The sequence below is a fragment of the Orbicella franksi genome, chromosome 4, assembly GCF_964199315.1.
Source record: "Orbicella franksi chromosome 4, jaOrbFran1.1, whole genome shotgun sequence".
NCBI classification, from domain to species: domain Eukaryota; kingdom Metazoa; phylum Cnidaria; class Anthozoa; order Scleractinia; family Merulinidae; genus Orbicella; species Orbicella franksi.
Genome location: NC_138148.1, coordinates 6,131,724 through 6,149,414, shown reverse-complemented (window position 1 = coordinate 6,149,414; position 17,691 = coordinate 6,131,724). Strand labels below are relative to the sequence as shown.

The following is a 17,691-nucleotide window of genomic DNA, read 5'->3' as shown; positions in this document are numbered from 1 at the left end:
GAGACACAAAAACACCAAATGCATGCCTCGTTGTCTTAACCCAAGAAGACGTCATTTATTCCAAGACCTGGCTTTGAGGATTCGCACTCGTCTATACTAGCTATATAGCTAGAAAAAATAATATTGCAAGGTAAACTGCGATATCTTGACATCATTCTAACATAAGAATGTGGCTCAAACAAAACATAGAATGTACTCGAAGTCGTAGTCATCAATCGAAAGTGCCGTGCGCCATGTATCCCCATTTCGCTATGCCAAAATTAAGACTAACGATATAGTAATTACTGATTTCAATCTTGTTCGGCATTCATACATATGTTACCACAGTAGATTTCTACTGGCGGCTTTCGCCATAATTGTTCATAATTATTTTGGTACAAACCGGCTTCCCTTGACGCGACGGTGTTGGCAATGTTTCCACACAGAAAAATGTCATAAAATTATAACCATCTCTTTTAAGCCCCACAGTGAGCTATTCTGGCGGTTTAGCAAGGAAAGTACCGTAACAAAAATGCGACAAACGCATCACTGGCTTCAAGCATGTTCGCAAAGGCAAAACTGCGTGATAAATAAAAGCAAGTATCGGGTCCTGTTTCATGTTACATTTCCTGGCGTGCGATGATAAGTCGTGTACAAGATTAAAAGACCTCCTGGACAGAATTTTTTTAGAGGGTAAAGCTCCTCATGAAAAGGAATCATGCGTTATACAAGTAATCCAGGAAGTAAACGAAGTAACATCTATCCCATCCTCTCCGCCAAGTATTATAACCAGGGAAACGGAACCGTTCGAATAAACGAATGAGAATAAGCAACACACGCAAAACAACACTCTTTTAATCCACGTGTCGGGCGAAGCGCATGCGTTTTACAAACTCCAGAAGTCCTATGACGTAACAAGAATCTATGATATAACAGTACCCTTAGCAGACCATGGCCAATCGCACGTTTAATGTTATAATTGCCTTCCAAAACTCTGATAATCTCTTCTATAGATTCTGTCGCTACAGCATCAGACTTCATGTGAAGTACGACTTTTTGGATGTGATAAAAGATTGCAAGTCATACTGGATGATAGTTAAGGCCGCTGCTTATAGTCAAGCGTCACAACCAATACTGGGAATCAGGAGACAAGATGGGAAATTAGGAACTTCTGATCATAGGATAGCGCAAGTTCTTAATGAAGATTTCTCTACTGTAGGGGAAAAGTTGTCTAATGAGCTTCATGCTTGCAGCCATGAGCACCGTTATACCCACGTCACCCGTGTAATGTCTTGTGTTATGAACATTGTTTTATCTCACGCGGGTATTACTGACAGTCTGAAACAGCTGAAGTCTGCTAAGGCCTCTGGTCATTTCGCACCAAAACTACTTAAACACGCAAGCAAAACGCATTGAAAGAGAAGATCATTGTTATCTCTCTATTCTAAAATGGCTGCCTGTAACACTGTTCCTGCTTCATAGAAGTCTGCCAAAATTTTAGCTCTTTTTCTCGTGGGTAGGAACGTAACATATTGGAAGCAGGGGCTGTCATCAGATCTGTCAAGTTTAAGCTGCTTGAACAGCTGCTGGATGGGGGTAGGGCTATGGGTAGGGGAAAGGATTATGAGTAAAAGTTTACTTTTTTTCAGATATTCCTAGCATTCTTTATTGATATGAGTGTTTTAGAGTCAGTTTTGTAGGTTTGTTTAATCATGAGTTCGAAGATCATGGATTTAACATGCATCTGAACGATTTGTGACGTCATAGTTCTATGTGAAACACTTATGGAAGTGCAATAAATCCTTTATATAATAATATGTTTTATTGTCATAGCGTTAGTGCTCTGAAAGTTACAACGTGTTCGAAGGCCTTAAAATCCCCCCGACGGCCTCAAAGGACTCTAAAAAACAAGTTCGGGGAGGGACAATTAAAACTAAAAACAGTAAGGTTTAAAAACTGCTGAAAGTTTTTGATGCCATTGGGTTTTAATTATATGCGATAAAAACTCTGACGACGGTAAAGGATTATTATTGTGTTGTAGGTTCACAATGAATTAGGACCGTTTCTTGAAACTTTAATATTTTGCTTGTCAATATACCAAGATATAACCCGTGGCTTTAATGTTTTTCTTTCCACTACCTCTTGCCTTGTTTCCACACGTGTTGGAGTCATGTTGTCCTCCTGTTCCTGTTCCAAACCCAATTCTGGAATCACAAGAAGTGCAGTTTTTTTCATTATTTCCAAGGATGCCGATTCTTGCTTTTGAAAAGAAAGAAGTACACTCAGCATTGAAGCCTTCCTTGTTACAGTTTGGCTGTAAGGATGCCTGTGAACCAATCAACTTCTTCCACGTCTTACGGCCCAGTGAGGTGGCGCGGTATTGCCCGTCAGCGATCAGCGAGTAGAGGGAGTTGGCCTGCTTGTTGATGACGTGGAAGTTAATCTGATTATCGACCTTCATTCCAAGACAGATCTTGGAGAAGGATGTGTTCCAGTAGGTCGGTAACTTGGTCTCTTGTGAGTCAAACCCAGTCTTTCCTCCAGGAAGGTTGTATTCAGTTTTGTCACTCCAGTACTCTGAGCCATAATGAAATGTGTTCTGAGGAGGAATAGAAGAAAATTCTTCCCAAAACCTATTTCTATTGAATGGAATTGACCAGACCTGAGATAACTTAAACAGTTTTTACATGTGATGCATGGCTTAAAAGGGGTTGACGAAACAACTGAATATTGTGAATTGAGTTTTGAAAGCCTTGGCATACACTTGTAATATACCTTGCTGCCGTCAAGCTTCATGACCGGTGTCCAACCTCCATTTCCACATCCAAAATCTCCCATGTGACAGAGAACAGAAATTGGTTTTGAGGCAACATGGAGCGTAACCAGCTGACTCACCCTCGAGCTGTCAAATACAAAAATGTCTTTCAACAGGCTTCCTTTAAATCGGCAATCTTCTGTGACTAGGCTTAAGTAATTTGCGCTTTTGGTCTTTACACTCTAAAGGTCACAGAAAATAAAATAACTACTCAAACACTATTGGCTCTAAGAACCGAGGGTGTGCAACTTTATATCAGCTTGGGACGTTTTCTTAAAAGCAATAGAATGTATTCTACTTATTAAATAAATAGCTATGTAGTTTATCTGTTAGAGTCCCATCCCTCATTGTCCAAGTTGTTTTGTTTTGTCTGGAGTGAACTCCATTTCCAGTCGTTTTCGCAGTTCGGCTGTGAGCCTCCTCCCATGGCGTCGGTGCGGCCTCCGTATGTGCTTTGAACACTTTTCCTGAAATGTTTAATGACTTACTTTTGTAGTTCATAGAGTTCCTTGCATGATTTTGCGGGACCTACAGTAGAAGAATTAGAAAACAAAACAACTGACTGAAAAGCAGTTTAATGAACACACAGGTTTTTTTTTTTTTTTTTTTTCTTTTTTTTTTTTTGCCGGTTTTACTTCGTCCCTCCCTAATTAACTGACCATGGGTCTTCGAGGATAGACGTGTAATGGCCATTGCAATGTTTTAACGTTTCAGCAAATTAGTACGATGAGAAGGAGTTGGAGTTTGTGCAATTGGTGTTAACATCACGAACATAACTGGAGGGGAAAGAACAATATGTTTCAGAATACTGAAAACTCATAAGATCTTCCCCAGTGTTTTAACTGGAGTAATTAATTTATCTATGGTTTATTATTAAGTCATTAAGACGGAATTCACCGGAAGTTTGAATAACAAGTGGACAAAAACTTTGTACCAAGATTATTTACATCGTATTGCAAACTTCACTACGACTGTATCTTCTCAAAAAAGAAAAAAAAAATCATTTCTAGCAACGCCAAACGTCGAAAACAAATGTTGCATGAGCTTCGCATGAATCACTTGAAAGTATTGGTGAAATGAAACTGATGATGAAATTTTACCTGTGTTTGCACAATTTCTCTGAAATTTGAATTCTTTTTTTCTCTCGTTCCCAAGGGAAATTGTTTTCGGTGTTATTTCAGGCAACTATTTATATCTTTAGCTTTACGAAAATGTAAAAAGGACTGTAAAATACATAAAATTATTCTCGTAGCAGATTTTTGTCCACTGAGAATTGAAATTGTTCGATTTTCTATCGAATTTCGTCTTAACTTGATTTATTATGTAAGATAAGTGATAAAAATATTTTACGAAGTTAAAAAGGGGACCTAAAAGAATAATACAATAAAGCAATACTAATAACCTTAAAGAACTGATTTAACCAATAATTTAGCGCGAATTGAATCACACTATTCTCCCATTTATTTAATTTTTTGGGGGCAATCAGGTATAAAAAGAGACTGGAACCTAGAAAGCCAGGCAACCCAGGGAAAAACAGCATGGCTAATCAAGGAAATATACTCTGCTGATGGATTTCCCTGCTCGGTTTATCAGGAATATCATATTTCGTCGACCAGAAAACACGAAAATTACAGAGAAACAATTTCTAAAAACGTAATGGATACAAAGCCCTGAGAAAAGTTAATCACTACGTCTTAAAGTTTGGCTTCGACGGTTTAAAAATCGAAGTGAACAAAGTTGTTACACTCTAAAGGTTTTAGGCGAAAGGACATCTAGTGAGAGCTGGTGATGTTGCTCTCGCACTGCGGCCATACTGTTACTAAGTAGCATCATCTGTATTGATGTGAAGTTTATATGAAATAATTCATATATGAACTGCGGTTGTAGATGAAAGGGAAGAATGATCATCGCAGTTAATTTTCCAATTTAAGCAAGCCCCGTTGAAGCCCTGATTTTTTCAGGCTTCTTCTTTCCAATTGCTTAAATTGGAAAATTAACTGCGATGATCATTCTTCACTTTCATCATCTGTATTATTATACTTAAAAAACGCAACGATTAAAACATGGAAGCCGACAATTTCCCAACAATATTTTTGGTCTCGGCTTATACCAAAAGACAGTCAGTGAACATTTGAGACTTTGCACCGGAGTAACGAGGTATGCGGGATGTTAAATCTGTTTTCTCAGTAAAGTATTTAAGTCGTTACGTGAGGAATTACGTGACTCGCTGTTGCTTCATCTGGCCTTTTCAACTGAGCGTGCGTGTCCGAGATCTCTAGCCATGCAATGTCATCCGGCGTTTTATCGTGCTGCTTTTTAAGGTGTTGTCCAACTGCCGATCTGTTGTGTCCTCAATTCGTTGGTGTAGCTGTCGAGTTAAGTATAGCCGACATAACCTGCATCGCAAAGGTCACACTTTATTATTTACTTAATTATTTAAATTTACCTTTATGACAGTTTGTTCCTGTGAATCCAGGAAGACAGATACAACGAAAACCTTTACTGGTGAATCCAGCTTGACAGGTTCCATTGTTCAAACATGGGCTGCTACTACAGGGATTCTGTTAGGAGAAAAAGTCGAGATATCTTCTATTAGACTGAATTTCAAAGCATATGAGAAGATTCTGGTGGTTGAAGCAGGTTGTAAAAAATTTCAAATACACATTGAACGTCTACCGCACACAGCAGCAAATAGCAAATTGGAGGGAGTTCAAAGAACAACTGAGAACAAGGATTTTAACTGGAAAACACTTATTTTACAAATCATTGTTCTACTGCGCGCTTTTTTTATTGACTGCAAGTAATTAGGAGTCTTTTGTATGACATTACCTCGATAGCAAGATAGGTAAAAGCCGGTTTATTTACAAGAGAATTTGCAAACTGGTTTTCATCTGTAGCGTTGTTCAACTCGCATTTGTGTTTTCCTTCCTCCAATGATCCTAAATTGATGGACACACAATTGGGCTCCTTATAGCACATCAAGCGACAGCTCCCTTCACTGGGCACCTCCGCACTCCTGATCACGTGGTTCTTCATTGCCTTGTTTGCGACTGGTTCCTTGAATATGATGTCGCGACATTCATCGTCTTAAAAAAGAATTAAACAAATTAAAACTTATGTCTTAAACGTTAATTGCTAACAAAACGGGATGGTCTTTCTGAGTACAATATCTTCTGAGGAAAGACTACGTATCTAAATTTCCGTTGAGCATTTTATTGTTGTCTTTTTTAATTAAATTTTTGCCTTTATTTCGCCATATATATTTTGCTTACATATACTGCATGATTTACTTTCTAAATTGTTATTATGCCGATATTCATATACAATATTGTTCTTCGTTTGAATTATCTGAATTGTTGATCACTCGAATCTAATTCAATTGACATATAACATGAAGGGTGGTAATCGAATTTTGACTGTTTTCATCATTTGAGATTCTGGAAGAGGGGAGAATGCAGAAAGTTTCACTAGAGCATATTTATGTTTTGCCTAGGAAATCAATTCGACAGGAAAAGCCCAGTCAACGCTGTGCTTTTATGCAGACAAATTCAGGCTCTGTAAAACCATCTATTCCGAAAATCCAACCAGGAAAATAAAAAACAAACTAGGAGAGTATGCTTACCAGAGCAACCACAACATATCGAGGAAATGATTCCAAGTGAAATACAAATGATGTAAAGGTTGATTGCAAATTTATGCTTTAACTGAATCTCCAGTGAAAAAGCCATCATTTTCTGGATGATAAATTGAGAGTCTCAGGGAGTTTCAGCAAGTTTCTGCCTTTAATTTGACAGCAGATGTTCTTGTGAGTAATTTCGTAAGTCTAATGGTTGGTTTTCCAATATTGACAGCTTTGTATAAAGTGGTTGGTTGCTAAGATGCTGTAGCGGGTGGCAATGAAAATCGGCTAATTATCAACTTAAACAGTTAGCTATAAAAAATTGTCAAAAAAACTTTTCTTAAAAACATTTAAGAAATTTTTAAAAACGGTTAAAAAATACACGACGTTTCGACGTTCTCGGACGTCATTATCGATGACGGCAACACGATCAGAATAGTTCTTCCCTTCAAAGATCAGATAGCCGGTAATGCAGTCCGTAGGCAATTACGTGATCTCAGCAATGAGATTGCCGTCACTTTACAGCCAAGTTTTGTGAGGAAAAAACTGGAGCATGATCTTAAGCCGAAAGAAATTAAGCCGAGTATTGTAAGTCAGCTTTGCGTTGTTTATAAATTTGCATGTGATCCGTGCGAGGCAGATTATGTTGGTTATATAGCGCGACACCTTCATCAACCCATTGCTGAACACAAGTATTCGGCTATCGGTAAACAGCTTTTAGAAGTGCACGGTGACAAAAACCTTCTTAATGAGAGCTAATTTCGTGTTCTCAAGAAGTGCCACGGGAAATTTGGCAGCCTCGTTTACGAAATGCTATCCATCAAAGAACTGAGGCCTAGCCTTAAGACTCAGAGTGACTCCATCAGTGCTAAACTCTTTGTTTAGCTTGTAGCATATTTTTATGTTACCCTTCTTTTTAATGAACCATTGTTTTCGTTGTAGTTGTAGAATATTCATACCGTTTTTTTGTTTTTTTTTTCACTTGATAACGGACGTCCGAGAGCGTCGAAACGTCGTGTATTTTTTAACCGTTTTTAAAAATCTTTTGAATGATTTTAAGAAAAATTTTTTTCGCAACTGTTTATAGCTAAATGTTTTAAAAAGTCGCTTCGTTTTATCAACTTTAAGAACAGAAAGTTAAAGAGTGGAAATTGACAAATGACTAGGTACTAATTTCTCTTTAAAAATATAACCAAATTATTTTGGCTGGCTTATTATTGCATACTGGGCCCTAGCCAGAAAAAAAGAAATATATGAGTGAGGCCATGTCCATGGTTTACTCTTCCCAGGTATTAAGGGTGCTTATGATGACTATAAACAACAAAAACGGCACTGGCACAACAGCCGAAAAAATAAATTATGCTCTCACTATTGAAACCATGGACAATTAACAAGTGTAAAACAGCGACTGCATCATCACGCTCCTCAATTCATCGAGAACCTTGAAAGAAGAGTCTTTGTTTTCGAGGCGCCCTTCCTGTAGGCCAACATTCTAGACAAACGAGCAAGCAGTGCTTCATGTTTATTTCTATCCTTCAGATTATCTTTCTTGTCTTTGAACCCCTTTGAAACAAATCCCACATTAGCCATTAACTCTCACAAGCTCTGCATGTAGATATCACGGTTACAGGCATCAGACACCACTATGTGAAATAGACTTCAGTTGATGTAAATCCTCCTCAACTTTACCTCTGTAAGCGAGGAAATGCTCGTTTGTTGCTTTTAGTCATAATTGACATAATGTTCTCGCGTGAATTTTCCCTTCCGCTGCAAGTCTCCACTAAGACATATCCGTCCAATAACTCTGTCTAATATCAGTCAAGAAAAAGGTCGAATGGTTTTTGCTATCTCTTATTTCACCCGATCCTGTCAAACCCGTATGAGAAAATGATGCCAAAAAACGCTTATTTTTTATCTAATTTTGTTATTTTCCTATTACCATTAAAATGAAAGGATTTGCTTCAAAAACATTAACATTCCTTACTGGGTGGGAGCATAGCATAGGCCAGGTGATGAGCCCGTACGGGTTGTCATCAAATCAGCTAAATTACGACCTGCTGGGTTGGGTCAGTACTTGGACGGGTGACGGAGTTAGTAATGAAATGGAAAATTAAAATTAAAATATACGCGCCCGCCTTTAGAGTAGGGGCAAGAGTTGGGATGAAGTAAGAATAATATATAAACTCAAGCTGCCGTTTTGTCACTGTTTGATAGCCATTTTGACAATTTATTTATGGTTTTTCTTCTCGCTCATGACGGAACGGTTACCTGAATAAAATGCCGTGCAATTTGATGCTCTTCATCCCTAAAACAACGAAACAAAAACACTTGTGCAATCCTGAAAGTAAAAAATTAAGGCAATTTCCACTTAATATTACCAGCAGGAATTTGTATTAGCAAAGGGTTAATGGCGCAAACAGCCCAAATATCACGAATGATTTTATGATTTTGGCTTCACGCTAAACCGGGATTTAGTGTTGGAGCAAGATATCTCATTCTTTGTCGTCACTGAAGCAACGTTAAGACTGTTAACGCGATGCATCACGCTAGACACGAATTGAATAAAAACGTTTACTGCGCCTTTCAATAACGTGCGGACTCTAAAATTCAAAAGTCAACCGCAAGCGCGTTTTTCGCTACCATTAATCAAATATCCGGCGGCTCCTCCCAGCTTTCGATTATTGCCGAGCGCGCCGTAATCAAATTAAATCGTTGAGCACAGTTCAGACAACATAGTCGGAAGCTGGGAGGAGCCGCCGAACATTTGATTGACGGTAGCGAAAAACGCATTTGTCGGTTGAGCTTTGAATTTAAGAGTCCGCGTGTTATTGAAAGGCGAAGTAAAGAGCGCTTATGAAACTTAGTAATTGGTGAACGTTTTGGCTCTTTGGGTGTGATATTTGACGAGAGATAGGCTTTCAAAAATGGCAAAAGTTCTTGTTGGCAAAAGCGTTAATAAGTTCATACATTCTTTGTAAAATTTTAATTTTTTAACTCCACGTCGCACAAAAAGATTTCGATTCATCGGGGCTCAAATTCTTTGTGACGGTTAATCGTGCTGTGCTCTTTCATTATTCCGAACGTATGTTTTTGTATCTCCATGAGAAACAGCCATCGCTTATGCTACAGCTACTGAGCAAATTTTGTAAACAAAGATTCTCCTATTCCCTTCTCTGCGAAAAGTCCTAGGTCGATGAAGAAAAATGAAAACAGCGACATCAGCAAAGATTCGCCTATACAAATATAATTTGCTGAAATTAACCACATACACGTTAATTTGGTTCCTTTTGCCAGAGTATAAGTGATATTTTTAATTACGAATGCAATTAACATTTTAAATTGAAGGTGAATTTTAGAATTCTCTCGAAATTGCACGAACCTTTATCCGGAAACAACTTAAAGGAATTTTCAAATACCACGAGGAGTGTAAATCGTTAATTGCGTCAGCGTTCACTCAATTACTCGTTTATTATATAAAAGAGAATTTTTACTATACAAAAGAGAAAATTACGAACGCGCGAGTATTAATTTTTCCTGCAGTGCGATAATGATAAATTGTCCATCTCCCCTACGTTCACAGTGAAGTTATCATTTTTTTTTTTTTTTTTTTTCTTTTGCATGGCTTTTAGGATCGGGGAAGAAAATTTTTCAGATGAAATATCATTGAGCTATAAATCAAGCGAACCAACAAAAATACGCTCCTAAACAGCCTTGATAGTGAACTTCTTCGATCAAAGTTAGACTCTTGCGAGAATAAAAAGCAGGAAATAATAATAAGCATACATTTTATATATTGGAAAATGAGTCAGAAAATAACAAGACTGAGCTCACCTCTAGCACAGGTTGCCTCTTGCACGAGAACAGACGAAACCAACAGAACGGCGAAGATCAAAAAATAAAGCATAGTGACAGGTAGCGGAGGCTAAATATGCTATAGTAAATCCCAATGCGACGCTCACGGCTTTTCTTTTTCCTCACAAAAAAACTGAAAGCTTTGAAGTCAATATTTGCCTTGTTTGGAACCCATGATTTTATATTTCCGTCTTGTATTTGTAGCCAATCAGATAAGCTCTTATAAATTGGCTGGGTTAATTCTCCGTTAAACTGCAACGCCAGCATTCTTCTCTGTTACTGACAGTAAACAGAAAGTTGTCTTTCGCAAAATGGGTAACGAATGTTTTCCCTGTTTTTTTTTTTGAAAAAGCTAAAATTTCTGCTAACGCCTTTTTTTTCTTCGAGAAACATATTAAACACAGTCATAACTTATTATGAAAATAAACTGGAAAGAATAACGGTTCAAATACCACGCTTAAGGCAACAAACCGGTAAAGAGAAAAGAGAGGAATTCAAAATCCCTGCTCGCGTCTTTTTTCGAGAAATTTTCCATTCTTTGATGAAATTAAACTAGAGAGAACAAATTCCTCCAAGCAGTGCCATGGTTAAGGTAAGGAGAGTTTGTGTTTTGATATTTGGGTTTGAATCTTCAGTTCATATTTTGATGAGTCATTTTTCTCGTTTTCCTGTTTATATGATTTTTAGTTAAGATCTTTAGCAAACGTTCCACTTAAATATAACGTACGTAGCAAATGCATTAGTGGTTAACCACGGTGAATTAAATTATTCAATAATTTATTGGGATATTGATGTCTTGACTATAGTCCTACAGCTTATTATGGCAACATATCTAAATATGGAAAATTAGTGTTCGTGTTAATTATGGTATTCGAAATTAACACAACTTAAAGCGAATTAAATAAAAGCGAAATTTTAAGATTTCCGTTAATTCTCTCAAACGTTAATTTCCTGTAGAGTTTTTTTTTAATCAGGAGATGGTGCTCCAAATAGGCCTTATTCACGATAACCGCCATGTTTGTTTTTACATTATAATGCAAAACAGGCACGTGATTTCTTAAGGGTCAAACAAGCTAAAGTCGACAAATTTCAGCTGGTTTCTTATCATGTCTGATAATTTTTTTCATGTCCATGCTTTGGTTTCAGTATTGGGGTGAAAATATTCCAAGTTTTACAGAATTTCGGCGCTTTCAAAAACGAAAACGGCTCGCGTAGTCAATAAGTCAAGTAATCAATAAACTTTTTCAAACTTAAATTATTAATAAAATTATTATTCCATAACTTGGCTCCCAAATGTGATTTTGGTGCAGATACTTGATCATTTAGGCGAGCCGATTTTCAGAAAAATGGAAACCATTTAAATGTTTGCCTCTTGGCGGACAACGTGGCTAATTTGCATTGTAATAAGAAAACCATCATGGCGGCTATCGTGAATATGGGTTATTAATCATGTGTACAATTATTAGACTTCATTTGATATGGAACACTTGGTTGTAATATTCAACGTAATGTTGACGCCAACGCAGCACAACACTTCCACTAATAACCTTGCGAGTTCTTTTCATTTAATATTAAATAACAATTTCCTCAATTAACCAAAGAAACAGAAAAAGAGAAGGATTCTGGTGGTTGTACAGTAGTCAAATGACGCCATCATGCAAATCGCCTATTGTTAGAATATGAACCATCAGTACTCACAACATTGAACTCTTCTTTGTAACAGTTGATCTGTAAGGAGGCCGGGACAATTTTAACGAGGGTAAAAACTAGTTTATGCTCTAAACTACATTTACAGTATATGTTTTCAAGTCTCATTCCATGCGACTTCAAAACGTTTATTATATATATCTTACTAGATGTTTTGGTGTGTGGTATCGCTACACTTTTATGACCTGTGGCGTATTTTGACTCGCCCTACGGGTTAGTCAAAATGCAAACAACGAGTAAAAATATAAAGCGATACTACAAACCAAAACATCTAATAAGGGATTTATTATCCAACTGCTGTAGTAAATAAGTTTATGAATGAAAGAGGAAGAGAGTGACAGTTTCTTTGTGCGCGCGCCGACCTCACCGGCAAACAGGTTTTCTACCGTACAAATAACTCTACAATATCGCTTTATATTTGTGCTATTATTTGGACGGTATTCGCTGCAGTTGGACAATAAATTCGCTATCATTGCACCAAGATGAATCCCATGGCTTTGATGTGTGTCTCTCCATTATCTGGCTGGTGTTTTGAAGCTTCGTTTCCACATGTGTTAAAATCTTGAGGATACCCTCCTGTGCCAAACCCGATTCTGGAGCCACAGGTAAAGCAGCCATTGTCGTTGTCACTAATGATACCAATTCTTGCTTTGGAAAACGTTACGTCGTCACACTCAGCATTGAACCCTTCCCTGTTACAGTTGTTTTGCAAAGAGGTCTGTGAACCAATCAGCGTCTTCCACGTGTTACGACCCAGTGAGGTGGCGTGGTATTTCCCTTCAGCGATCAGTGAGAACAGAGAGTTGGCGTGCTTGTTAATAATGGTAAATTTGATTTGTGGACCAATCTTCATACCAAGACAGATCTTGGTGAAGGATGTGTTCCAGTAGGTCGATAACTTGGTCTCTTTTGAGTCAAACCCAGTCTCCCCTCCAAGAAGATTGTATTCAATTTTATTACTCCAGTACGCTGAGTCATAATGAAAGGTGTTCTAAACAAAAGAAAACGACAATACATGTATATCCATATAACATTGTGGACCTTACTAAGTTCTTGTTTGAAATAGATATTTATTTCAGTATATATTTATTTGTATATTTATTGACAGGGAACAAAACAGTTGTTTTGAAAGCAACTGGTCAGTAGAGGCTTTTACCATATGATCACCCCGATCGCTGTAAGAGACTGAGGAGCAGGGAAGGCGCAGTGGTACGAAGGAAACGTTTCTGGCCAACATTAGAAATATTTTATTGGGCACTGAGGTTCATTTTACGAGCTTAACTTCCTTTAAAGCGTTCTTTCTTAAATTGGAGTTCTTGATGGGGGAGCTGTAATCTAATCAATTATCAGTTAAACTTTGGCGATCTGTCAGCCCATCTTCCAGAAGTATTTGACCTTTGCAGCTCTCAGTTTTCTAAGAATTAAGACCAGAAAAATACCACACCTTGTTGCCGTCAATCTTCATGACCGGTGTCCATCCTCCATCTCCACATCCAAAATCTCTTATGTGACAGAGAACAGAAATTTGTTTTGAGTCAACGTGGAGCGTAACCAACTGACTCACCCTCGACCTGTTAAATATAAAAATATCTTTAAACAATCTGCTCTTAAATCAGGAACTTTCTCTGATCAGTTTTAAGTAATTTGCGCAGAAAATACAATAATCGTTCAAATGCTACTGGCTCCAAAAAAACCATAGTTCTGCCCGTTTGTATCAGCTTGGCACCTTTTTTTAAAGCCAGAAAATATATTCTAGTTCTTAAATAATTAACCATTTAAGTTTTTTCGTTTTGTCTGGAGTGGACTCCGATCGCTTGCGTTTTCAGAGTCCGGTTGTGAGCCTCCTCCCATGGTGTAGGTACGGTCTCCGTGCGTGCTTTGAACACTTTTCCCGAAAATTTTAATAACTTACTTGTGTATTTCATAGAGTTCTTTGCATGTTTTTGCGGCACCTACAGTAGAATAATTGGAAAACAAAAGGAGTTTAATTTACAAACAGGTTTGTTTGCCGGTTTTACTTCGTCCCTCCCCAACTAACTACCCCTGGGTCTTCGAGTATACACGTATCGTCAACATTACATCATTGTAACGTTTCAAAACAAAATTAATGAGATGAGGAGGAGTTTAAATTTGTGCAATCGATGTTCACATTACGAACATAACTGGATGGGAAAAAACAATATGTATCGGAATACTGAAAACCCATAAGATTTTCCCCCGTGTGTTAACTGGTTAATTATTTAGTTACTAGTTAAGTCATTAATTTATTATTTAATTAACTATTTTAATTTACCTTTACGACAGATTGGTCCTGTGAATCCAGGGCGACAGATACAGCGATATCCTTTGCTAGTGAATCCAGCATGACAGGTTCCATTGTTCAAACATGGGCTGCTATTACAGGGATTCTGTTAGGAGAAAAAGTCGAGATAACTTCTATTAGACTGATTTTCAAAGTGCATGAGAGGGTTCTGGTCTCTGAAGAAGGTTGTAGAAAGTTTCAAATTTACATTGAACGTCCACCACACACAGCAAATAACAAATTGGAAGGAGTTCAAAGAACTATTGTAACGTGTGAATACTAGGTTTTTAACTATAAAACTGTTATGGTACAAATTTTCATTGTGGGCTTTCTTTATTCAGTGTAATTAATCGGGAGTCTTTTGAGTGACATTACCTCCATAGCAAGATAGGTAAAAGCCGGCTTATTTACAAGATAATTTGCAAACTTGTTTTCATCTGTAGCGTTGTTCAACTCGCATTTGTGTTTCTTCCCATCCAATGGTCCTAAATTGATGGACACACAATTGGGCTCCATATAGCACATCAAGCGACAGCTCTCTTCACTGGACACTGCCTCACGTTTGATCACGTGGTTCGTCATTGCCTTGTTTGCAACTGGTTCCTTGAATATAATGTCGCGACATTCATCGTCTAAAAAGAAAATTAAACAAATTGAAAATTAAGTTTTAAAAATTTGTTGCAAACAAAACAGGATAGTCTTTCTGAGTACAATATTGTTCTCCGTTTGAATTATTTGAAATATTTGAAAGGGCCAGTTTCCAATTCCCTGGGTTTCAATAGGTAAGATTCACTCTAGCTCACTGACTTTAGTTCGACTAACACTCTAATAAGACGCTCCTGTTTGCTTGTACATAATTCCATCAATCGTCCGCGTCTTTATCCGTCTTATCCGTCATTATCCGTCTTATCCGTCGTTACTTCAAGTGAATCGCATACACAACTACAACGTTTGCCGACGTTCGCCATTACATGCACACTCGAAAAAATCACGTGACTTAAACGCGGGAACTAAACGGCGGGAAAAATACATGAACAATACAGGGAACCCCGCAACAATATCAAAACGATTCATTTGAAACGCTGGAAGAGGCGACAATGCAGAAAGTTTCACTAGAGCATATTTCATGTTTTGCCTACGAAATCAATTCAGCAGGAAAAGCCCAGTCGACCCTGTGCTTGCATAGACCAGAGAAATTCAGGCTCTGTAAGACCATCTACTCGAAGACTCACTGTAATAAGACAATAAAAAACAAACTAGGAGAGCTTGCTTACCAGAGCAACCACAACATAACGAAAAAATGATTCCAATTAAGTGAAATGTAAAGGATGTAAGTGAAGATTGCAAATTTATGCTTAAACTGAATCTCCTTTAAAGAACCCATCATCTCCTGGAAGATAACTCAAGAGTCTCAGTCCGTTTCAGCAAGTTTCCGTTTTTGATTTGACCGCATGTGTCCTTGGTTTAAAGATTATTAAGTGTCACAATTCTAAAGGCTTGTTCGCCAATTTTGCCAGTATTGAATAAAGAGATTGGTTGCTAAGATGCTGCAGCGGGTGGCAACGAAAATTGCTTACTATCAACAGAAATTTGGAACGTTAATATTAACAAACGGATAAGCACTTCATTGCCTTCTTTGCAACTGGTTCCTTGAACACAATGTCGCGACATTCGTCGTCTTTGAAATACACAAATTAAAACTTAATATTAAAAAAATGTAGAAAGCAATAGTCTATGTGGGTTTCTCTTCTCTGAGTACATTTTTTCTGATAGAGGACTGCATATCAGAAGTTTTGCTGATAATTTTATTCTCCAATTTTTACTTTCGTTTCTCTCGCAGCGGGTGGCAATGAAAATTGCTAACTATCAACAGAAATTTGGAATGTTGATATTGACAAATGGGTAAGCACTTGATTGTCTCGTTTGCAACTGGTTCCTTGAACACAATGTCGCGGCATTTGTCGTCTTTGAAATACATCAATTAAAACTTAATGTTAAAAAAATGGAAAACGGTATAGTCTATGTGGATTTCTCTTCTCTGAGTACATTTGTTTCTGATAGAGGACTGCATATCAGAATTTCTGTTTATAATTTCAATCTCCAATTTTTACTGTCGTTTCTCTCCCAAAATTATTTGGATTTCAAGGCTTTTACATGGTGTTCTTCTCGTGTTGTGTTCATGCTAGCATTAAAACTATAGTTTTCTTCGTTGAATTATTGGCTATCCATTAGTCTCACCCAATTCAATGGACACATAACATCCAACTGGTTAGTATCTGTCTTCGCGAAATGTGGCAATATTTTTTTTTCAGAATAACGGCATACGCCATAGTCCCTGACGCGCGCAACACTCGGCGCACTTGTCGGTCACTATCATCTGAGATACCAGAGCACGTAGCTAGGCGATAATGCAGTATCAAAGATTTACTAGCGCGTATTTCATGCATTGCGTGCGAAATAATTTCTTCAGGGATAGAAAGGCCTGCAGCCTTCTACTTTAGTTGCATGGACGAGTGAAGATGACCGAAATTCGGGTCGTGTAAAATCATGAAAGACTCAATTAAAACAATAAGTAACAGACTAGGTATGGACTTACCAGAGCAAGCACAACATAACGAGAAAATGATCGCAAGTGAAATGTAAAGGATGTAGACCGTGATTGCAGATTTAGGCTTGAAGTGAATTTCCGTCGACGAAGACATTGTCTTCTTGATGGCAGCTTGAGAGTCTCAGCTAGTTTCCGCTTTATTCCGCAGATGTTCTTGTTTCAAGAAATGTTAATGAAAGTTTTTACTGGTTCAATAGCTTGTGTTGACTGAATTGAGCAAAGCGATTGGTATATAAATAGCTCTGCTGTAGTGTTTGACGAGCGACAGGTGAAAATCAACTAATTGATAGCTCTAAAAAAACGGCAACTTGGAAAGTTGACCTTAACGGACGTTTCTGGTTAACTTTTTTCTCTCCAGGGTAAAATACCAAAAATACAGACCAAATTATTTTAATATGGCTGGTGACATAGAATTAATCCTTAATTTAAAATTTTACGTGTGAAATTACAAAATATAATTTCCATGGCAACGTTTGATGCGAAATTTCTCGATACAATAAACATTCAAAAACCCACGATCGTAAGTGTAATTTATTACCCGTATACTCGTAAAAATTAAGAAATAATTTCACTAGCGCTTCGTCAACATTCAAATAGTTTACCTCGCCTTTAGGTGAGAGAAATTATAAGAATTTTGATAAACGCACGTCGCTCACGGTCATTTCACTCGTCACCAGCCGTACAATTATGACACTCAGGAATCCTTAATTTCCCGTAACCATGGTAACCTGTACATTCAGATGGCTGTCTTAATACTCTCAAGTATTGCTACAATCAACAACATCTAGAAAGAAATTTCTCCTCGATCT

The 17,691-nt window shown here is 37.6% G+C and overlaps 2 protein-coding genes across 2 annotated transcripts; both read right to left on the bottom strand.

The window, feature by feature from the left end:
- Positions 1–1,927: 1,927 nt before the first annotated feature.
- LOC145484310 (putative skeletal organic matrix protein 5) lies at positions 1,928–7,094 on the bottom strand. Its single transcript, XM_081462949.1, has 6 exons — positions 6,417–7,094; positions 5,624–5,880; positions 5,241–5,355; positions 3,283–3,322; positions 2,755–2,881; positions 1,928–2,578 (listed from the first exon to the last, which is right to left on the bottom strand). The coding sequence occupies exons 1-6, from the start codon at positions 6,523–6,525 to the stop codon at positions 2,069–2,071; spliced, it is 1,158 nt and encodes a 385-aa protein (XP_081319075.1). The 5' UTR covers positions 6,526–7,094; the 3' UTR covers positions 1,928–2,068.
- Positions 7,095–11,230: 4,136 nt separating this feature from the next.
- On the bottom strand, positions 11,231–17,000 carry LOC145484261 (uncharacterized). The gene is made up of 6 exons (XM_081462902.1): positions 16,871–17,000; positions 14,650–14,906; positions 14,272–14,380; positions 13,885–13,924; positions 13,417–13,543; positions 11,231–12,963 (listed from the first exon to the last, which is right to left on the bottom strand). The coding sequence occupies exons 1-6, from the start codon at positions 16,974–16,976 to the stop codon at positions 12,442–12,444; spliced, it is 1,161 nt and encodes a 386-aa protein (XP_081319028.1). The 5' UTR covers positions 16,977–17,000; the 3' UTR covers positions 11,231–12,441.
- Positions 17,001–17,691: the final 691 nt, after the last annotated feature.